Source organism: Schistocerca serialis, chromosome 7, assembly GCF_023864345.2.
Source record: "Schistocerca serialis cubense isolate TAMUIC-IGC-003099 chromosome 7, iqSchSeri2.2, whole genome shotgun sequence".
In the NCBI taxonomy this organism is placed as follows: domain Eukaryota; kingdom Metazoa; phylum Arthropoda; class Insecta; order Orthoptera; family Acrididae; genus Schistocerca; species Schistocerca serialis.
Window position 1 is genome coordinate 25522686 of NC_064644.1, and position 24949 is coordinate 25547634.

A 24949-nucleotide genomic window follows, 5' to 3' on the forward strand; every position below is an offset into this window, starting at 1 on the left:
GAAAAAGGGTCTCAACAGCCGAACTGATAGTGTAGTATAATTAAAAATTCCTTTATTTGTACTGTGACATGTGTGTTCATGATTCTGAGTCAACGGGAAGCATCCGACGGATGTTGATGAAGGAGTTTTCAGATATCAAAATATGTGGCACAAATGGCCATATTTTTTGATTGAAGCTACATAGCAGCTTAAAATTGATACACCTCAAAGGGACGATGGAACGTAATAAATCTGACCTTGATACGTCTACCCGATCCCGAAAAAACGATTTCGTAACTGACAGACAGACAGGCAGATGGGCTACAAAGTGACCCTTTAAGAGATCTGTGTTTACAGAGTGAGGCACGGAGTTCTAAAAAAGGAAATCTGTTCATGTAAACTACAAATTGTTTTCAAAAGCTTTACCTGAAAGTGTTCGTATGGAACTGAAAAGTGGGTGGTAAAAAGAACACAGAAGAAAGTAATGGAAGGTTTTTAAAATCATTGTTACAGAAAAAAATTGATATTATTTGTGTGCATCGGATAGTCAGTGAAGACGCACTGATTCGAATCGATTAGGAGAGAGATTTATGGCAGAGCTTCACAAAAAGATCTGTGAGGATGGTGGGATAAATCTATGGCATCAGGGGACAGTTATTTTTGTAACTGTGGGAAGAGCAAAGGATAAAAATCAGATCAAGACTGCAATACAGTAAGCAGTTTCAAATGGAGGTAATGTGCAGTATTATTTACAGAAGAACGGAAGAAGTGGTAAAAGCTGACCCTGAGGAGAATCAGTTTGAATTCCATAAAAATGTAGGCAATACTGACCCTATGACATGTCTCAGAAGAAAGCTAAAATAAAGGCAAACCTACGTTCATATCAATGGTAGGCTTAGAGAGAGCTTCTGACAATATTTACTGGAATACACTCTTTGAAATTCTGACGGTAGCTGCGATAAATAAAGGGAATGAATGGTTATTTACAATTTGTACAGAAACAAAACGGCGGTTAAAAAATTCGAGGGTGATGAAAGGGAAGTATTGGTAGAGAAGGGAGTGAGACAGGATTGTAGCCTAGCCCCGACGTTATTCAGTCTGTACTTTTAGCAAGCAGTAAAGCAAACCAAAGTAAAAATTTGGAGAAGGAACTATAGTTCAGAGAGAAGAAATAAAGTAATTATAAGAGACAGAAAAGGACATGGAAGAGCAGCTGAACGGAATGGAAGTGTCAGGAAAGGAGGATATAAGATCGACATCAACAAAAGCAGAACAAGGATACTGGAATGTAATTGAACTAAATCATGCGGCACGGAGAGAATTAAGTTAGGAAATGAGACTCTGAGAGTAGTAGATGAATTTTGCAGTCTGGGCGGTAATGTAGCTGATGGTGGCCGAAGTACAGAGGATATAAAATGTGGACCGACAATGGCCACAAAAGCGTTTCTGAAGAAGACATTTTTTCTAATATAATGTAGATTTAAGTGCTGGGAAGTGTTATCTGAAGTTATCTGTACAGATTGTGGCCTCACACGGGAGAAAAACGAGGGCGATAGGCAGATCAGACAAGAAGAGAACAGAAGCGTTTGAAATGTGCTGCTAACGAATAATGCTGAATGTTTGATCGGTAGGGCATGTAACTAATTGAGGAAGTACTGAGTAGAAATGAGAAGAAAAGAAATTTCTGGCACAGCAGGACTAGAGGGATCAGCTGACATCACTCATTCTAAGACATTAATGGATTACCAATTTAGTGCTGGAGGGTAGTATGGGGGGACGAGGGGCACGGGAGCGAGGGAGTAGAAATCGTAGAGCGACGCCAAGAGATGAATACAGTAAGCAGAATCAAATGGATGTTAGTTGCAGTACCTACTCGGAGACGAAGAGGCTTGCACAGGACAGAGTAGCATGGAGAGCGGCATCAGAGCAGGCCACGAACTGAAGACCACAAGAACAACAACTTATGCAGAGTTGACAGAAAATCACAAAGTTGTCTAGCGTGTAGAGCCCCATCAAGCCGGTCATTGCGTTGAAGAATACAAGAAAAATTTTTATTTTAATGGGGCCCTCAAGTTCGACGGTCTCTTTGGATGATTCGTGAGGGGTAGCCCATGTCCCGATACACAATTTATTCTCTCCCCTCTTTCCCTTAATACCCTCAACAAACAGGGCATCATTGTACAAAGCCTTCACCAATCACCTAGACTAAAAATTTAAACGTAGCATTGAATAATGACGGGAACGACTGGGAGGCAACGTGAGCGAATGAAGAACGGTTTCACGAATCGCTGATTTAACACTTCACTCGAAAGTTCTTACTTAATAACAATATCAGTTTTTATGTCGACTGTCATACTGAGAAATGGTTCTCATACGCGGGGGAAAGTTGGTCTCGTGCCCCTCCCCCCTCCCTCCATACCCCTCAGGGCAAGGAAAAGATAATTTTCTTTCAAAAATATTTTAAAAAGTCGGTATTACGTCGGTTTTAACAATGTCGGAAATGGAAATTTTTGTGACTACTTATTTGCTGTTTGTTTTCGGGAATAATGAAAATACTTCACACCTCGAGGTCTAGGTCACCCCCTCCCTACAAAATATAGTATGCCCGCCCTTGAAACTGTCTTGCACTAAGGAGTGTAAATTTTTAATAATCATACTAGAACGCTAACAGGGATTTGTTAATGGTCTCATCCGTTGTTTAGACGTAGAGCATTTGGCCTTAACTGATTGTTCCGTTGGTTCTTACTAGAATATTACAACCAATTTTAATAAAACCATACAGCAGTAGTGTAATATTCTACAGTTTTTATAATGTTAAAATCCGTTTTGTGGTTGTTACGCTATCGTCAGGTATAAAGATATATATCTATAACTTAGTACGTGAAGACAATGTAATAGCCGAAAACCGGTTTGTAAAACAATAAATAATGTAAACTGCTACTCCAGTGTTGTGTGCTTTATTATATGGAACAATTTCATATTCTAGATTGAAATGCAAACAAAGAAATTACGTTTTGTTCCACAAATATTTATTTATTTCCAATTGACTTTCGCCTTTTTAGGGCGAAATCAAGTGTCACGTGACTATATTCCGAGAAGGTAGCGATATTGGTTTGTTGTGCTTTTGATTTCGGAGACTGGTTTGATACAACTCTCCGTGCTACTCAATCCTGCGGAGGCCTCTTCGTCTCCGAGTAACTACTGCACCTTACAGCCTGTTGAACGTATATAACCACTCCGTCTACAGGCCACAAGTGGCTAATCGGGTCTATCCGACCGCCGTGTCATCCTCAGAGGAGGATGCAGATAAAAGGGGCGTGGGGTCAACACACCGCTCTCCCGGTCGTAATAACGGTATTCTTGACCGAAGCCGCTACTATTCGGTCGAGTAGCTTCTCAATTGGCATCACGAGGCTGAGTGCACCCCTAAAAATGGCAACAGTGCATAGCGGCCAGCATGGTCACCCATCCAAGCGCCGACCATGCCCGACAGCGCTTAATTTCGGTGATCTCACGGGAACCGGTGCATCCACTTCGGCACGGCCGTTTCCCGCCTGTTGAACAAGCTTACCGTGTTATCCCTCTACAATTCTTAAACCCCGCTCTCGAAATTAATTAGCCCTTGAAGCCTCAGAATGCGAACTGTCAACCGATCAGTCCTTTACGTCAAGTTGTGCCATTACAATACTTTATCAGTGTTATTAAGGTTCAAAAATTGTATCCTTTCAAAATAGAAGTATTAAAAATCTACACAGAAAGTACTGTCACGACATTAGACAGGGAACGTCCAATCAGGTGCCCAGCACTCGTATTATCAGCCAACTGCGTTACTAAAGTTTGTGGGTATTTCTTATACTAATGTGACACAAATGTTCAGGGAAATAGTGGGGTGAGTACCAATTGCAATATAAACAGAGGTCACTGTACAAGAGATAAATTTTAATATAACCATTTAAACAATACGTGGGCTGCGATTTCTCGTGAAACACACTAGCTGACACGGATTCATTACTGTCGCTTTTCTCTCTTCTGCATTATGATGACACAGAGAACTATATATTACGTATTATGATGATAGCCGAGGTGCTATAAGAGTATGAAATCATAGCTTGCAGAGAAAATTGTAACAAAACAATGCAGAATAAGTAAAGATTACATTAACGTGCACAGGCTGTTCGAATGAAGTATAATAACAATTCTAGACGTTTCAAATAGGAGAAGAGAAGTACAAGCATAAATTGTATCCGTTGCATATGAATGTCAGCACAAATTGTAATGACCGTAAGGTACCGCAGACCAACGGAGAATGTAAGAGGTCTAAATTATAGTGAAGAAAGTCTGGATAATCCAATAAGAGCGACAGTACAATACACATAAACATGTGTGACAATGACCGGTACGGTAAACAACACAAGGTATATATAACACGTGCAGCCCGAAATGGCCGAGCGGTTGTAGGGGCTTCAGTAGCGGTCGCAAGTTCGAATCCTGCCTCGGGCATAGATGTGTGTGATGTCGTTAGGTTAGTTAGGTTTAAGTAGTTCTACGTTCTAGGGGACTGATGACCTCAGATGTTAAGTCCCATAGTGCTCGGAGCCATTTGAGCCATATATAACAAGTATATTGCTGGACAAGTCCGTGGTATATGGAAGTGATTCGTTTGTAATTGTGGTCTGGGTATGCAGGGCTGGCTGATCAGCATGTGTGCATGTTAAAAGTGTGGATGTGCTTGGCTGTACCTAATAAACTGGAACCAAACCAACGGCAAGACCTAGTCAACAGCTTTATTGGGCGATAGGAGTGGTAATGTTACTGATGACAATGCCAGTAAGAAAGAGTTGCTAAAAACGGCTATCCGAAATACCTCCACCAAAGAAGTCGAAGTAAATTTTATAGAATTAGTACCAAGAACAGCTGCAACCATAAATAATTTAGACGCAGATATCGTCGGTGTAGCGAAGTAGCTTAAATCAGTTAATAAAGGCGAGTCCTCCGGCCCAGAGTACATATCAGTTAAGTTCCTTTCAGAGTATGCCGATACTATAGCTCCAACTTGGCAATGAGACACAATCGCTCGCTGGTCGAAAGATCCGTTCTTGAAGAATGGAAGTTTGCCCAGGTCACAGCAATAGTCAAGAAAGGAAATAGGAGTAATCCGGTGAATTACATGTGCGTATCACTAACGTCGATATGCAGGACGATTTTGTAACATACACTACCGGTCGAAGATCGTGAATTACTTCGAAGAGAACGCCAACAGCCGACACATCTTCAGAAAATATTGTTTTTATTCAAAATGGTTCAAATGGCTCTGAGCACTATGGGACTTAACTTCTAAGGTCATCAGTCCCCTAGAACTTAGAACTACTTAAACCTAACTAACCTAAGGACATCACACTCATCCATGCCCGAGGCAGGATTCGAACCTGCGACCGTAGCGGCCGCGCGGTTCCAGACTGTAGCGCCTTTAACTGCTTGGCCACCCCGGCCGGCAGTTCTTTATTCACACGAACTGATTACAGTCGACAGGGTTGTCAGACTGATTCCTTATATTTATATTTCCAGAAGGCTTTCGACTTCCTCACAACCGACTTGAAAGAAACTGGGTGCGCCCGAAGTGTCGACTCATTTGTGCGGCAGGATACGTGATTTCGTGATTTCTGGTCACAGTCGTAAAAAATGATGGAAAGTCATAGACTAAAACAGAAGTAATATTTGGCGTTGCAGAAGGAAGTGTTATAGGCTCTTTGTGTTCCTGATCCATATAAACTTCCTAAGACACAATCTGAGCAGCTTCCTTCGATTTCTTGCAGCTGTTGCTGTCACTTACTGCAGATAATGAAAAGTTTGATTTCATCCTGAAACGCTCCCAATTGGTTTGGATATTATTTATCACCGAATATCAGCGTAATAAATGAGCTACACTTTCAGTGTCCTAAAGATTAGGGACTGACCGGCTAATACTCGTGAGGGAGTTGTTTCGCATCGTAGTTTCTGCTGCTGAATAATTTATTAACACAGTCAACAAGCCTGTATTGTAATAATAATCACTATGGTGTTCTGCTGTAAATTACGTGCTATATTCTTGATTTTACAGAAACGTGAGGCAGTTAATTTCCTTGCCTAATGTCCGTCCCCATTAGCAGAGTGGTCCGTGCGGCGGAATACCACGCCAAGGGGCCAGGGTTCGATTCCTGACTCGGGTAGGAAATTTTCCCCGCTCAGGGATCGGATGATGTGTTGTCCTCATCATCATTTCATCCACATCTCCGACGTGTAAGAAGCCCAATGTGGCGTCGAATGCAATAAGTGCTTGCCCTCGGCGGACAAACTTCCTCGAATGCAGGACTCCCGGCCCACAATGCCGTACGCTCATTTACATTTTCTTTCCTAACGATTTAATAATGGTTACCATCATCATAGGTCACTCTTTGCTATCTTTACAGGCTATAGCATTAATTAGCATAAAATCCGGTAAGTTTGGAAATTTGTGGCACGATCCTATGGGACGAAACTGCTGAGGTCATCGGTCCCTAAGCTTATGCACTACTTAGTCTAACTTAAACTAACTTACGATATGCATAACACACACATCCATGATCGAGGGAGGACTCGAACCTCCGACGGGCGAGGGGGGCGGGAGGCGCGCGAACAGCGCCAAGGCGCCTCAGACCTTTCGGCTACCCCGTGCGGCCATTAGCATAAAGACATCACAGCATTCACTGCAGTCCAGTTGTAGGTGGCCGGCGCGGTTGCCGCGAAACGCGTAATCACGGTGCGATGTAGATACTTAATAAAACACTCCAAAATAAACTCTTTTGTCACGATTGGTAAATTACTGAAGGACAACCAGCGGCGTCGAAGACACGATCAAGCGATAATACGTATGACGGACGGCCTTCCACCATTACACCTCATAACTCATCCTGCTCGCGTAGAGCTTTATTAGCGACTTCTGCCACTGTACACTGTACATTGTCTGCATTTCTCTCACTAACAACTGCTGTATCTCACTGGCGCTCTTGGCACCAGACTGTCAATATCTAGCCTATGTTGATCTGTGTGAGGGAAAACCACATTTCTGTAGGTGGTTGTGGATTCCTTACAATCCATATGACTACCAAAACGAATCCGCAGAATTACGGTTGCCCGCCAAATCACACAAATCAGAAGGTTGTGAATTCGACTAAGTGCTTATGGATTACGATTACGAGTAACTTAAATGGGAACAGTCACGCAGGTCAGCCAAAGACTGCAATTTATTGGCAGAATATCTACAAAATGAAACAGGTTTACTAAACAGACAGCCTACAGAATGCTTGTCCATGTTCACCTGTAGCACCGCTGGTCGGTTTGGGATCCGCTTCAGATAGGATTGACGGAGGTAGCTCGTTTTGCATCACCACGATATAGGGGAGAGAATGTTATGGGTATGATATTCGAATTGGGGTAGCAGTCATTAAAATAAAGGCGTTTCTAATGAAATCTTCTAATGAAATTTCAATCACTGAAGTTCTCCTCCGATTGTGAAAATATTTTGTAGGCCCTCACCTGCACAGGGTGTTTCCATGACAGGGTGAAAACATTTAACGGGTCATAGAGGATGCTCCACAGAAGAATTTGAGATAGGGAACTTGGGGTCGGAGAAGGAAATAATAGGAATAGTATCAGATTACTGTGTGTTTTTTATTTACAATGGTTACAGTTAACTACAAATACCATCGTTGACACAATGAACGTACGATTTGCACTGTATCTTACAAAATGTGATGAAACTAACGGCCTTCACCTCAATGCAAGCATGACATCAGCGAACAAGATTCATCTCAATGCAAACATGACATCGGCGAACAAGATTTTGGCTCACCCTGACAAATAACCCTCGTTTGTTTCGAATTACATTACAGGCAGGTACAATTATGGCAACTAATTCCATCTCCATATCTATTGGAGTCTCATACACTTTAGATATCCCCGTTGGAAATAATCAAGGGCCACTAATTCCATCTTCATAACTATTGGAGCCTCATACACTTTAGATATCCCCGTAGGAAATAATCGAGGGCCACTAATTCCATCTCCATAACTATTGGAGTCTCATACACTTTAGATATCCCCGTAGTAAATAAACAAGAGGACTCAGCACGGTGGCCTCGCATGCCATGGAATAGGATATCCTCGTCCTGTCCAGCGACCTGGAGATACAGCATTAGGATGGTCGCGAACATCCACACCGAAGTGAGTCGGTGCACCGTCTTGATGTATTCGCATGGCGTCATGAACAGCAAGCCATCGCACCAACCTCATAACTTCCTGGTAATCCGGCTCGTCCTCCCCGTTTCTTTCCAGGAAATAAAGAATGTACACGTAAATAAACAACACAGAACGGGTAAACTCGTACGTATGTTAGTTATAAATAAGCTGGAAAACAGTAACGCCAGACAAAGCGGTAGAAGAGTTTATTTCCATATCTCATTAAGCTGGCTTCTCCGACCCCAGGTTTCATACCTCGAATTGTTCAGCCGAGCATTCTCTATCTCCTGCTAGATTTTCGCAGGCTTTTAGGAAACGCCGGCCTCGGTGGCCGTGCGGCTCTAGGCGCTTCAGTCCGGAACCGCGAGACTGCTACGGTCGCAGGTTCCAATCCTGCCTCGGGCATGGATGTGTGTGATGTCCTTAGGTTAGTTAGGTTTAAGTCGTTATAAGTTCTAGGCGACTGATGACCTCAGATGTTAAGTCCCATAGTGCTCAGAGCAATTTGAACCATTTGCCTTACGGAAACACCCTACGTAGAGAGAAATTATCATCGTAAAAAAAATGAGAGAAATGGAACTCGCAAGGGTAGATTTGTGTTCGTTTCTCCTCGGCGCTGTTCGGGAGTGGAACGTAAGAGAACCAGGCTGAAGTAGGTTCGATGAATCCTTTGCCAAACAACTGCAGACTGCACAGTAGTCATATAGTAGTAGATGAACGATAAGGGTTTTGGGCCAATATCTCTAGAGAGGTGGTGAGAATATACAAGATGACTTAGCTAACCTGTGCACATCGAATATTTCTAGAACCGTTAAATTAACGTAATTCTGTTTTCACCGAGATTAATTGCAAGGGAATCCTCACAGAAGGAAGTAGAATATCACGACACAGGTGTATAAATTACAGAAATATCGCTATCAAATTCGCTTTTTCATACGAAAATACAGACTTGGAGAAGCAGGCAATTCCTAAGTTCTACATATCGTAATTTCTCCGAAATGACACATGAAACTTGGCACACAGAAACTAGATTTATTTTGTCTCTTTGCGGTTTACAAGACACACAGCAGAGTTTAATACAGTTCAGCTTGAAAAAGCTTGAAAAAACTTGTAAATAATGCAACTACATGCAACAATATACTAGACGTAGTTTGATAAAGTTTCTTATAATCAGAGTGAGAATAGAATTATGGTATCATTCAAGGTTCGGCGTGTACGAGACTCATTTCATAAATTCTGCCCACTGTAAGTCAGAATTGAAGAAAATAATTTATTTTACAAAATATCTCTACAGGCCTTCAATATAATCTCCATTCTTTCATCTGACAGCTTCCCAACGCTATGGTAACTTTCGTGTTCCGAATAGGATCACCTCCGTTCTGCCAAAACTTTTTCCACGGAGTTTTTTCTCGGGAAACAAATCAAAGAGTGACGGCCCCATATCAGACCATATAGTTGATGGGGTAGTATTTCCCACCCGCATTTGTCGACTATTTCACTGGTAGGGCATTATGCTGTGTTTCATTATCGTGCAAAATGATCGGCAATTTTTCTCGTCTTTTAACTTTTCAAATTTGATTCTTAAAACTGAAGCGACAGGCGTTCTGGCCTTATATTCAATTTCCTCAAATGTTTTTCGCCGAACGTCTCTCAAAATAACATTAACAACAACCTGAGAGGCGTAGTTGATAGCCTTCCACTTCTCCGGTTGTCCTCAGTGTTCACCAGACCTTTACGGAAACGAGTACACCACCGTGATAGTCTGCTAAGCTCCATTACAATATTTTATACAAACAGCGATTCAGCAAGACTTTGCTATAGATGGACGAATGTCTGAACTGCTAATTTATTTTGTGAAAGAAAATAACTGAGCGTCGTGTAGAGCTCTACCAGACTAACGTCGGTCTACCTTGTTTCAGCGTTCACAGACAACCTATTCGCCGCGCAGTGCTTCGTTTTCTTCGTGGCTGGTTTCGAGACGTCTTCCACGACAATGAGCTTCTGCATCCATGAGTTGGCAGTCAACCCGGAAATCCAGGATCGCCTCAGAGCTGAAGTCGACAGCGTGCTGAGCAAACACGGGGGCAAGGTGACGTACGAAGCCGTACAGGAGATGACCTATCTGGACATGGTGGTCGCAGGTGAGGCTGCCCCTATTCATATAAGGAATTCTCCAACCACCGAGTTTAAATACACCTGTAGAAAGTGAGAAAGTTACGCCTATAAACACGAGCCATATGAACACAATGATAAAAGCACCTGGTTTGTAAGCCGACTGGCAGTGTGGAGATAGTGAACTCCGACAAAAGGTGATGAATACGACACTTGTCAAAACATCACAGAATCTCAACAATTTCACCCTGTTGGAAAACCGAGATTTTCATTCACACCAGTTAACACAATATTTGCCGTGAAACTAACAAGCGACGATTAAGGAAATGATTTAAAGCACTGCGCTGTTGACAGATATGAGATCAGTTTACTTTTTTTCTTATTATTATTATTATTGTTATTAAGCCCCTCCACAAGTTCGCTGCTGTCCTCTATATTTTCCTATCAATAACTACTACACGCAACGTTCTCTACAAGTTGTTGTGTATATTCTAGTCCCAGTGTCAAGGAAATTTTTCATGTACGCTGAAGTAGAAGTCTCACTGACCTGTAACACCTTGTGGTAAGGGCCATCCGTAGACTTCTTTCCACACCTATTCTCTAGAAGTTCTTTGTTTCATACTTCATTTTCCCACATAATTTTTAAGAACAAAAGCAAACTGGTGCTTTTCATTTATTATTAATTTTTAAAGTTCTTCGATATCACCACATTTCAACTGTTACCAGATTCTGCTTGTCTATATTTGTGACTGTCCATGGTTTACTTCTTTGAATGGTGTATGCGAATCGAACGTTAACGGAAACATCTTCCTCATTCCTTTATCAATAACTGACTACATTTCAGCTCCTTTATTCAGAAAATATTCAACTTCTAATGCATTCTCTGCCTCAGTCATCCTGAGGAATCTTGCCAGCTAGATGCCAAAATTCTCGGACTTTTTCCGCTAATGTATCGTTCGCAGCTCTTTAATTTTAAATAAGTCACTGTTGTCCTTTCCACTACTGCTCATCACCTCCTTCATCGCCCTGTTTATGCTTCACTTGTACTTCCATGTCTTCATTACAATCTCCCCATACTGCTATGTAGTCTGCAAACATTATTACTGATTTGTTTTGCCCAACTTGTACTTTCAGTCCTCTTTCTTCATTTATTCATCATTCTACAAGCTGAATAACTGTGATATCTAACTCCATGCCACCCTTTTATAGGCTTTGATTGAACGTTGCGCCTGAGCATATTTTACGTAGAAAAGACTGTGAATTTAACCCAATGACATATTGTCGTACTATTTGACAGTTTTACTAATGTACACGATATTCCTTTCGAAAAAACTGCAATCAGGACATTTATTTCCATGCCAGACAGTTCAAGGGCCCAACATTGTAATATTTCCCACCGTTGATTTGATGATACTGCATCATAAATTCCACCTAATATACTAACGTTTTAAGGCCGAAATCGTAGAATTGTACCAGTACATCAAGAAACCTATTGCTGCAAGAGATGGTGAAGTCATTCATAAATTTATCGCCGAGACTAGGACTCCCTTGCTAGTATTCCAAAAGGAGCTTTAAATTTCGGCGCAGAAGTCTGTTACAGGTTGTCTGTTGACGTGAGATGGAGAATAGAATTCCACCAACAGTCACACCTAAAGTAAGAGAATTCGTTATTAGACACTCTTCTAGAAAATGTGTATCACTACATTTTCACTCGATGTGTACCACTGTTGACACTAACTTCGACATAAAGCAGCCTCCAATTCTAATAAATTATACGCAGTTGACGGTACTTTATTGGAAATTACTTAAATGTTTGATATGAGGTGTTAGATAAATTCAGCAGATCAGTAATGTAAGAGCAACAACAGTGGTCTTTTCTGAAGCTATTTAATTTTCTCCTTATAAAATAATTCTCATAATGAATAATGTTGGTACATCAGCAATAGTCGTAACTGATTGTTCACATGCAATTCAGAAATTTCGCCATTTAATATATAATTTGACTCGTTCTACATCCCTGAAGGGTTACCTAGTTAATAGAATGTGAATAAATGAACGAATTTAAGAATTATATATATTACAGTCAGATTAGACCATTACTTGAACAATTAAACAAATTCACACAGAGCAAAGTGGCAGGCTTGCCTCTGAAGCTTGCTCTGAAAAAGCCAGAACACGTAAAATAAAATGGTTAATTTTGAAGTTACTATTTTTAATGGTAGCGACTGAGGCTGCTATTGGTAAACCGAGAATATGAAATACATGAAAATCATAATTAATAAAATCCATCTGCCGTCTTTTATAGCGACAGTAGTTTGTCATGTTATTGGAACCATATGGCGCCATTATTTGAAAACTGTGTGTGCTGAAATTGTGGGAGTTGCTTCATGGTGCTATCACGTGCAAAAGAAATCAGCCAAATTTGCAGCTTGGCTTTTCTGAGGTGCTGCCTTCGTAATAACGTAAGCCCTGGTGATAAGACTGTGATTTAGAAAGGTACGTTGACGAACTAAAAGCGCTATAAGAGTCCGTGGACGGATTTTATTGTCAGTTTTTACACCAGTTTTTGTGTACGGGTGGTATTAAGGATTTACAAGTGCTGACTGGTTTCTCTCTTTCATTTGCAGAGACACTTCGGAAGTATCCGCCTGTAGCTAACTTGGCCCGAGTGTGCACCGAGCCCTACACTCTACCAGGCACCAGGGTCAGGATAGAGAAGGGCGTGAAGGTGTTTATACCGGTATACGCGATACACCACGATCCCAACTACTACCCGGACCCGGAAAAGTTCGACCCTGAGCGGTTTACCGAAGAGGGCAAGGCGTCACGACACCACTTTGTTTACCTGCCGTTCGGAGAGGGACCGCGCATCTGCATAGGTAAGTGACCCCACAATACTTAGGAAGTTAAATTTTTTTAAAAAATATACAGATGTGGTGACTCTCCAGCCGCGCGGGATTAGCCGAGTGGTCTAAGGTGCTGATGTCATGGACTGTGCGGCTGGTCCCGGCGGAGGTTCGAGTCCTCCCTCGGGCATGGGTGTGTGTGTTTGTCCTTAGGATAATTTAGGTTAAGTAGTGTGTAAGCTTAGGGACTGATGACGTTAGCAGTTAAGTCCCATAAGATTTCACGCACATCTGAACACTTGATTCTCCAGCAAATGACTGAAAAGAGTATCGAATGTAAATTAGACATATCCCATTCGAAGACTTTAAAAAAACTTTTTGTTGTATGAACAAAGTGGAAAGGAAATTAATGAAACTAAAGGATATCGCAAACTATTTTATTCAAGGTTTGTAATGTTACGGAATGGTACTACAATGAAACTAAAAGACGGAACAACATACGATTAAAAAAGTAGAGAAATGACACAGAAGTAAAATTCATCATCGACGCCTTTTGGTATACGTAATGTATCTCCCTTTAAACAATAGATAATAGAAGCACATCTGGGTGAAAGGAATAACAGCAACAGTTTTCTTAAAAAGTTGTGTATGTGAACGACTTCATGTTCTAAGATGAAAATGAATACAAGCTCCAGATATTTTTGTACACTATCTCTTTTCTTTGTGAAATAATTTCTCTTCAACACCTGTAACACAGAAACAAAGTAATGTCATTCTGTGACGAGGTACCAGTGCGGCTAAACATCTTGTAGTTTTAGGTACTTGAGGTGTGATATCTCACATTTTCGAAACAGAAACGTACAGAAAATGCTCGGAAGTTTTCAATGAAAGCAGTATGTGCCACAATCTCTAAAAACTTTAAACACAAAGTAAGCACAGAAAGAATCACGAAACTTGGCAAAATAGTAAAAGTATCGACACTGACATATGGAACTGAGACCTCGTCACACGCGAAAAACAAATAACTAAATAAAAACTTACACAAGCATCTGCACTGTGGTTCATAGGATGTAATGACGATGTCACAAGTCTTAACTAATTAACCGACAGAGTAATACCGCCCACCTAAACAATAATTTGCCTTGTCCGGTTGTGCAATACTTATTAATCTTATCTGGTTGTGTGCGGTTCAGAGAATGTGTTACGCACCGCCGCCCGTAACAGAGTCAATACATCTTCCTGTTGTTTGAATGGCTCCATGCTAACCCAGCTTGCTCTTTTCTCACACGATATACTGTGAACTAAGGATGAAGGACGACAGGTAGATTCATATTTCTACATTCCCGAAAATCATTTACATGGTACACTACTGCAGACTGTTAACGACGGTACGTGCGAGATGAATAGGCTTCCAGATACGTGACTGGCTGGAAGACATCGTAAATAAGAGAACAGTATGTTGTCCTCGACGTCGAGTGTTCATCGGAGACAGGGGTAACATCATGAGCTCCCCATGCAACTGTGATAGTACCTTTGTTATTTTCAATGTACATAAATGATCTTGCACGCAGGGTGGTCAGCAATCTGCAGCTGTTAGCTGATGATGTTGCGGTGTGCAGGAAGAGCCAGAGAAACTGGTAAACCTGCCTAATATCGTGTAGGGCCCTGCGAGCACGCAGGAGTGCCACAACACGACGTGGAGTATTCTTCTGAACAGCACATTGCAAGGCATCCCATATATGCTCACTAATGTTGTTGTCTACGGAGTTTTTTCGGCCAGCGGAAGTGTTTAAACTTAGAAGATTGTTCCTGGGGCCACTCTGTGCCAATTCTGAACGTGTGGAGTGTCGCATTGTCCTGCTAGAATTGTCCAAGTCCGTAGAAATGCACAGTGGACATGAACGGATGCAGGTGATCAGACAGGATGGTTACGTATCTAGACGTATCAGGAGTACCATATCACTCCAACTGCACACGTCCCACACCATTGCAGAGCCTCCACCAGATTGAACAGTCTCCTACTGACTTGCAGGGTCCATGGATTCATGAGGTTGTGCCCATATCCATACACGTCCATCCGCTCTATACAAACTGAAACGAGACTTGTCATACCAGGCAACATGTTTCCAGCCATCAACAGTCTAATGTCGGCGTTGAAGGGCCCAGGTGAGCCGTAAAGCTTTGTGTCATGCAGTTATCAAGGATACACGAGTGGGCCTTCGGCTCCGAAAGCCCATATTGAGATGTTTCGGTGAATGGTTCGCACGCTCACACTTGTTGATGGCCCAGTACTGAAATCTGCAGCAATTTGCGGAAGGACTACACTTCCGTCACGTTGAACGATTCTCTTCAGTCGTCATTGGTCCCATCGCTCGTGCGCCGACTGTAACACCACGTTCAGTTTCACTTAAATCTTGATAACATGCCATTGTAGCAGCAGTAACCGATCTAACAAGATTGTGAGAGATTTCGTTGTTTTTGTGTTACCGTCTTGTCAAGTTTATGGTGAACCCAGTTGGTGCATGGAAAAATGAATTGTTTGGATGTCAATTACGTCTCATTGTGTGGGTTATTACCGCTCCCCACACGGGCAGCTGGTAATGTCAAATTTTCTACACATAAAAGCATGGTCCTCTTTGACCTCCAAGTTAATGAGCCACACTTAAAGTGCGTTATATCAATTAGTTGGGAGCAATAATGTCGAGATGTATGGAGTGTAATTAAAGCAAGTGAAAGATGGTCATTCACTGGTGGGATAAGGGGAAAGTGCAGTTTCTCTACATACGCGTTTGCTTGCAAAACTTTGTATGGAACATAAAAATAAAACTGTTAAAGCGTATGGACCCATATGAGTCGGACTGTCGGGAGATGGAATCCGCATGAGAAAAAGGAGCCAGTCGAATGGTAACAGGCGTCTTTGACTGATGGGAGAGAGACAAAAATGTTGTGAAATCTGAACTGAGAGACACTCTAAACAAAGAAGCCTTTCACTATAGCGTTAAAATGCCTGGAGTACCTCAATAACAGTCGTTAACTACACGTATTATAAATATTTGTAATATTATGACTATAATTTCAGCTGTATGAATTATATGCATAAACTATGTAATTTTTATGCAATCTGAATCTGTACCCGTCTATGTTCCGAAAACAGATAACGAAATCGGAATTCAATGAAATTTTGTCTTATTAGTACCAGTTGGTATTTCATCATGAAGCAACGAGTGTTAGCATAACAATATATTTAAACAGGCCCTTGTACCAAGATCAAAACACAACCTTCTTCCTAACTTACTAGAGCACCTATGCACTCTCAAAGAGAGTTATGTAGAACCTCTCTACACTGTTTGAAATTACATATTCAATTGCTTGAAATATTGTGAGAACATATTGATTACTCAAATCCATCAAAAACAATATCATTCATTTGAAGATGCTCCCCGTAATGACAAACTCCCTTAATGCAAGTTAAAAATGCCAAAGGTTACAGAACCGCGTTACTGTACCTACAGCGAAAGAAACCGTAATTTTGATCCCATGAGTTTCCAAATGGCGTATACCAACGAACGATAAGTCAATTAATTGGCAAACAATTCAGAAGAAGTATATCGTGAATATAGAGGAAAGTAAGTGGGGCATAGTTATGACTGATTTATCTCACTACAAAAAAAGGACTGGTCCTCTTGTCTACGTGACATGTGGTATGTTAGTTTCTCAAACCCACAGTATTTTAGTTCACCGAATTAACCCTCGAAGCCGCGACGTATCGGAGCACCTGAAATGCAAGGTATATGTAAATGAAAGCAGTAGTTTGCGAGCAATGTAGCAGTAGTTACAAACGATCTCCCATATTCCACGTCCGGTCACCGCGAAGGTGGCATGAAGGTTCAGTTTGCACGCCGCGGTTCGAAACACAAACCATGTTTCCACACTCTCCCTAAGGGCACCACATACTGGCCAAGAGAATGCATCAGTGAACTCCAACCCACGAAAATTCACCCAAAACATATTTTTGATAAGGCTGATAACTAGTGAAGTTGTTACATCGCTAGCCCCAGTTCACGGCACGTGGGTACGCTCCTGCTCTGCGAAATATAGTAAGCTGAAGTCCGTAATTGTAATACTGTAATGTTATCGATAATAATTATCAGGGAATTCAAGCAAAATATGAAGAGGAAGTCTCCACGGAGGGGTTTCAAATTCTTCAGTCACAACGTACGTTTATAAGGCAAAACATCATGACAACTGCTCACCGAGACGCTGGATGCCGCTTGGTGGCGTTTCGGGCACGTGACGCGGTAACAAAAGTGTGTAAGCGGAGCAGACAAGGACGGCGGATCACGCTAGCGAAGATATGGGCTGCAAAAGGGGAAATCCATTGAGATAAACGACTTTGAGAAAGGACAGATTATTATTACACAGAGCCTGTGAACGAGTATCTCGGAAACGGTGTAGGTGGTCGAAAGCTCACGTGCTACTGTCGTGAGCATCTACGGAAAGAGGTAGGAGGACAGTGAAACTACCTGTAGGCGCTGAATGATTGGACGTACACGACTCTTCTCAGAACTTGGGTCCGGAGACTTGTATGCTCTGTAAAGCAGGACAGATGGTGATCTGTGGGATCTGTGCCGAAGGAGCGCAATGTTGGTGCACTCGCAAGTATTTTGGAGCACAGCGTTCATCGTACATTGTTGAACATGGAGCTCCACAGCAGAGCACCCTACGTGTTCACATGTTGAACCAAGACATCGTCACTTACGACTGCAGTGGGCACGGGACCATCGGGATTCGACAGTCGATGAATGGAAATTTGTCAATTCTTGCGGCGAATCACCTTTTTTGCTACAGTAGTTCGCTGGTCGTCTCCACAAACGCAGTCATTTAGGTGAACGGCAGTTCGAAAAGTGCAGCGCGCCACCGACTCAGGCTAATGGGAGGAGAACTATACTGCGTCAAGCATTCTCCTGCGCTTGCATTGGAACTGTGGCAGTATTAGAAGACACGCTCACAGCTGTGAACCACCTGCATTACTTCATATTTGATCTGCATCTACGTCTACATCTACATATATACTCCGCAATCCACCATACGGTGCGTGGCGGAGGGTACCTCGTACCACAACTAGAATCTTCTCCCCCTGTTCCACTCCCAAACAGAGCGAGGGAAAAATGACTGCCTATATGCCTCTGTACGAGCCCTAATCTCTCTTATCTTATCTTTGTGTCTTTCCGCGAAATGTAAGTTGGCGGCAGTAAAATTGTACTGCAGTCAGCCTCAAATGCTAGTTCTCTAAATTTCCTCAGTAGCGATTCCCGAAAAGAACGCCTCCTTTCCTCTAGGGACTCCCACCCGAGTTCCTGAAGCATTTCCGTAACACTCGCGTGATGATCAAACCTACCAGTAACAAGTCTAGCAGCCCGCCTCTGAATTGCTTCTATGTCCTCCCTCAATCTGACCTCATAGGGATCCCAAAAGCTCGAGTGGTACTCAAGAATAGGTCGAATTAGTGTTTTATAAGCGGTCTAAATTTGTTAACATCGAGCATAGATTTAAATGTCAGGAAGTCGTTTCTGAAAGTATTTGTATGGAGTTTAGCCATGTATGGAAGTGAAACGTGGACGATAAATAGTTGAGACAAGAATAGAAGCTTTAGAAATGTGGTGCTACAGAAGAATGCTGAAGGTTAGATGGGTAGATCACATAACTAATGAGAAGGTATTGAATAGAATTGGGGATAAGAGGAGTTTGTGGCACAACTTGACTAGAAGAAGGGATCGGTTGGTAGGATATGTTCTGAGACATCGAGGGATCACCAATTTAGTATTGGAGGGCAGCGTGGAGGGTACAAATCGTAGGGGGAGACCAAGAGATCAATACACTAAGCAGATTCAGAATGATGTAGGTTGCAGTAGGTACTGGGAGATGCAGAAGCTTGCACAGGATAGAGTAGCATGGAGAGCTGCATCAAACCAGTCTCAGGACTGAAGACCACAACAACAACAAGCGGTCTCCTTTACAGGTGAACCACACCTTCCCAAAATTTTACCAATGAACCGAAGACGACTATCAGCCTTCCCCATTTTGCCATTACATGCTTGTCCGACTTCATATCGTTCTGCAATGTTACGCCCAAATATTTAATCGACGTGACTGTGTCAAGCACTACGCTACTAATGGAGTATTCAAACATTACGGGATTCTTTTTCCTATTCATCTGCATTAATTTACATTTATCTATATTTAGAGTTAGCTGCCATTCTTTACACCAATCACAAATCCTGTCGAAGTCATCTTGTATCCTCCTACAGTCACTCAACGACGACACCTTCCCGTACACCAGAGCATCATCAGCAAATAGACGTACATTGCTATCCACCCTATCCAAAAGATCATTTATGTAGATAGGAAACAACAGCGGACCTACCACACTTCGCTGGGGCACTCCAGATGATACCCTCACCTCCGATGAACACTTACCATCGAGGACACCGTACTGGGTTCTACATCTACATCTACATTGATACTCCGCAAGCCACCCAACGGTGTGTGGCGGAGGGCACCTTACGTGCCACTGTCATTACCTCCCTTTCCTGTTCCAGTCGCGTATGGTTCGCGGGAAGAACGACTGTCTGAAAGCCTCCGTGCGCGCTCTAATCTCTCTAATTTTACATTCGTGATCTCCTCGGGAAGTATAAGTAGGGGGAAGCAATATATTCGATACCTCATCCAGAAACGCATCCTCTCGAAACCTGGCGAGCAAGCTACACCGCGATGCAGAGCGCCTCTCTTGCAGAGTCTGCCACTTGAGTTTATTAAACATCTCCGTAACGCTATCACGGTTACCAAATAACCCAGTGACGAAACGCGCCGCTCTTCTTTGGATCTTCTCTATCTCCTCCGTCACCCCGACCTGGTACGGATCCCACACTGATGAGCAATACTCAAGTATAGGTCGAACGAGTGTTTTGTAAGCCACCTCCTTTGTTGATGGACTACATTTTCTAAGCACTCTCCCAATGAATCTCAACCTGGTACCCGCCTTACCAACAATTAGTTTTATATGATCATTCCACTTCAAATCGTTCCGTACGCATACTCCCAGATATTTTACAGAAGTAACTGCTACCAGTGTTTGTTCCGCTATCATATAATCATACAATAAAGGATCCTTCTTTCTATGTATTCGCAATACATTACATTTGTCTATGTTAAGGGTCAGTTGCCACTCCCTGCACCAAGTGCCTATCCGCTGCAGATCTTCCTGTATTTCGCTACAATTTTCTAATGCAGCAACTTCTCTGTATACTACAGCATCATCCGCGAAAAGCCGCATGGAACTTCCGACACTATCTACTAAGTCATTTATATATATTGTGAAAAGCAATGGTCCCATAACACTCCCCTGTGGCACGCCAGAGGTTACTTTAACGTCTGTAGACGTCTCTCCATTGATAACAACATGCTGTGTTCTGTTTGCCAAAAACTCCTCAATCCAGCCACACAGCTGGTCTGATATTCCGTAGGCTCTTACTTTGCTTATCAGGCGACAGTGCGGAACTGTATCGAACGCCTTCCGGAAGTCAAGAAAAATAGCATCTACCTGGGAGCCTGTATCTAATATTTTCTGGGTCTCATGAACAAATAAGGCGAGTTGGGTCTCACACGATCGCTGTTTCCGGAATCCATGTTGATTCCTACATAGTAGATTCTGGGTTTTCAGAAATGACATGATACGCGAGCAAAAAACATGTTCTAAAATTCTACAAGAGATCGACGTAAGAGATATAGGTCTATAGTTTTGCGCATCTTTTACATAAGAAGTCTTCAAGCCACTCACATACATGGGAACCAATCCCTTATGCTCTTACCTTAGCTAGGAGTCTGCAGTGGGACAGTGAGTCAAAGGCATTCCGGTAGTCAAGGAATATGGCATCCGTCTGATACCCTTCATCCATGGTTCGCAAGATATCATGTGAAAAAAGGGCAAGTTGCGTTTCGCAGGAGTGATGCTTTCTAAAGTCGTGCTGATGCATGGACAGCGACTTCTCTGTCTCAAGGAAATTCATTGTATTCGAACTGAGAACATGTTCGAGAATCCTGCAACAAACCGATGTTAAGGATATTGGTCTGTAATTTTGAGGATTCGTCATTCTACCCTTCTTATATACAGGCGTCACCTGCGCTTTCTTCCAGTAGCTCGGGACTTTACGTTGGCCAAGAGATTCGTGATAAATGCAAGCTAAGTAAGCAGCCAATGCAGTGGAGTACTCTCTGTAAAACCGAATTGGAATCCCATCAGGACATGGCGATTTATTTATTTTCAACCCATTCAGCTGCTTCACAACCCCAGGGATGTCTACCACTATGTCCTGCATTCGGGAATCTGTACGAGACTCAAACGGCGGTATGTTTGTACGATCCTCGACGGCGATGTCGTCTTTCAGTAGTGTAATTGTCCGTGTGTAGGGGCCAGAAACGTGCTAAAGTTGTTTGAGGAGTATTATAGAGAATCAATGTTGATGTCTCAGCGACCAAATTCGCGTGTGAAACCCATCTGGGTCGCAATCGGGTGCCACCACCACGTGACCAAAACAGCGGCCCCTTATATACGCGAATTACATGACCTCTGCGTTGACATCTACCGGCACATATCTCCAAAAAAAACTATCAACAAACTACCGGATCCCTGATAGGCTGAATCAGTGATGTATTTCGTTCCAAAGATGGACAAAGAAGCTATTAGGCGGGTGGTCATAATGTTTCGGTTCATTAGTGTATCTACCCCGTATCATCTGTTCAAAAAAGAAATGGATAAAAACAGATCACGCAAGTGCGTACAAAAAGCCGTTTCTACAGCACTGCACCTGTCGACGGGACGATGATGATTTTTGGTTTGTGGGGCGCTCAATCGCGCGGTTATCAGAGCCCGTGCAACTTCCCAACCTTTGCTCAGCCCAGTCACATCACTTTCATGAATGGTGATGAAATGATGAGGACAACACACACACCCAGTCATCTCGACGCAGGTGAAAATCCGATGGAACGAGTAGAACCATTATTATAGACACAAAAGAAAGAAACCTCTGTGCCGCATGTCGTAGTGATTCGGAAAGTATATAGAGTTTTCTTGTCGTAGGGAAGTTTGCGTTTTCATTCAAACAAAAGACATGTCTAGCATTAATGCTGTGATATGTTGCTGAGAAGAGAATTACACAAACACCACGTACGGCATTCACCAAGACGTGTTTCCTCTCTGCAGGTATGCGTTTCGGCCTGGTGCAGGCCAAGCTGGGCATCGCTTCCCTGGTCTCCAATTTCGTCTTCACTGCCACCAGCAAGACACCTGCCAAGCTGAAGATGGATCCCAAGTCAGCTGTTACGTCATCCATTGGAGGCATCAACGTGCGTATCTCCACGAGGACCTGACAAGATCGAGAGCAGCGCATTCTAAGGGAGTAGTGAACACTTGTGGATTTGAAGTGAATGATCTGACTCAGCCTTCATCTATACTTTCCACAACAATCATACATAAATTTTTGTTTAGTAACATATGTGAGCCATGAACCTCGACATCGTCTGTAACTAACTTGTGGAATGGAAGATTTAATAATAAAGTCTGTCCATTGCTTTTTCATTGTTGCGGTTTATTCGCTATGTACGTTTAAGAAACCAGCTACAACCTCATTGCTTTGGCTGGCCTAGTAGGATGGAGAATATACAGGGTGATTCAAAAAGAATACCACAACTTTAGGAATTTAAAACTCTGCAACGACAAAAGGCAGAGCTAAGCACTATCTGTCGGCGAATTAAGGGAGCTATAAAGTTTCATTTAGTTGTACATATGTTCGCTTGAGGCGCTGTTGACTAGGCGTCAGCGTCAGTTGATGCTAAGATGGCGGACCGCTCAACAGAAAGCTTTTTGTGTTATTGAGTACGGCAGAAGTGAATCGACGATAGTTGTTCAGCGTGCATTTCGAACGAAGTATGGTGTTAAACCTCCTGATAGGTGGTGTATTAAACGTTGGTGTAAACAGTTTACAGAGAATGGGTGTTTGTGCAAAGGGAAAAGTTCTGGACGGCCGAGAACGAGTGATGAAAATGTAGCACGCATCCAGCAAGCATTTGTTCGCAGCTCAGGAAAATCCACTCGCAGAGCTAGCAGAGAGCTGCAAATTCTACAATCAACTGTATGGAGAGTCGACTGTATGGAGAGACTACCCGAGGCGATGGATCGGCCGCCAGGCAGCCCGTGACAGAGCACTTCATCACTGGCCTCCAAGAAGCCCTGATTTTTTCTTATGGGGGTATGTTAAGGATATGGTGTTTCGGCCACCTCTCCCAGGCACCATTGATGATTTGAAACGAGAAATAACAGCAGCTATCCAAACTGTTACGCCTGATATGCTACAGAGAGTGTGGAACGAGTTGGAGTATCGGGTTGATATTGCTCGAGTGTCTGGAGGGGGCCATATTGAACATCTCTGAACTTGTTTTTGAGTGAAAAAAAAACCTTTTTAAATACTCTTTGTAATGATGTATAACAGAAGGTTATATTATGTTTCTTTCATTAAATACACGTTTTTAAAGTTTTGGTATTCTTTTTGAATCTCCCTGTATTTCACTACAGCGTTATGTACAACTTAAAACAACCAAATCCCGTCTCGTTGACATTACAGTCAACGTCCCTTGACGGAAAATTGCCATAGTTGAAGATGAAGTTGTGCTTCGAAATATACATTGGTGAACAAAAGACACAACTGTGGCAGCTGCAAATAGACTTAGTTTCAGATTCTAATTAGTCGCTTTCTGTTGATTCGCACATTTAGCTCACCGAATGACAAAAGTATGACCTTGTAACGAATGAATCGATCTGAACTTAAATCTCTAAGTTAGTTAGCCCCAAACAAAAACAGTAACTGTGCACTTGCTGTTCAATCAAGAAGCTCAAACATGCAGTACAGCAATGGTGGATTTGAGGCAGGCGATTATACACACATCTGCAAGTGTGGACCAATAAATGCCCCAACACGCCGGTGGTTTACTTAGGCTCGCCGTAGGTATTCACTGACTCCTGTGATGAACACCACTGTCATGTGAATGGCTCTGCTGTAGACAAGCTGATGGAGCATTGTTGCTGCCACAGATCCAGGCCTAGGATGCATGCTGACCTCCATGCGCAACTTTAGCAGCTGATGTGCCCCACATGTGCACAGCTCCACATCTCTTCGGATCCAGTCTCCCATGAACGTAACCATTGACTCCACGAATTTTCACTGATTCCTGCATCTTGCTATCATTTCCAACCAGACACTGCATCCCCACCAGTAGCAAGAAATGCACATGCGGTAGCCCAATAGCTTCGATCCTTCCAGCACACAAAACCCTCCCAAGACAATCTGTGGCAGTAGAATGCCAAACACACTACAAAACGCCTTCCCACTCCCAAAAGAAAGACACTTCAGATCTGTCTCTGTTAGCAACACGTAAGGCTAGGCCATTATTTCCTGAAAGCCACGTTTCTTTGAGAAAACGGGTGGTGGTTATATACAGGAAGCCCTCAGTGAAACATTAGGGAGCGGCGCTCTCGTACTGATAGTGTGGCGGCCGGAGTTCAACTGCTGGGCAGGACCCGGGTTATAAAAACACCATAGCCAGCAACCTCCTGACTCGCTTCTGGCGTCTCAACTTCTGTGATGTTCAGGCTGTGCTGATGGGAAGGGACAGTTTCTTTTCGTAGCATTCTCTGAAATCCAACGTAC

General features: G+C 42.7%; 1 protein-coding gene across 1 annotated transcript in view; it reads left to right on the plus strand.

Annotated features, from left to right (window-relative positions):
- Positions 1–22824, plus strand: part of LOC126412597 (probable cytochrome P450 6a13) — a 62408-nt gene extending 39584 nt beyond the window's left edge. The window contains exons 5-7 of the mRNA XM_050082260.1: positions 10152–10373; positions 12972–13223; positions 22450–22824. Of these exons, the coding sequence (XP_049938217.1) occupies positions 10152–10373; positions 12972–13223; positions 22450–22616 (641 nt within the window). The 3' untranslated portion in view covers positions 22617–22824. The remainder of the gene's footprint in view (positions 1–10151; positions 10374–12971; positions 13224–22449) is intronic.
- Positions 22825–24949: the final 2125 nt, after the last annotated feature.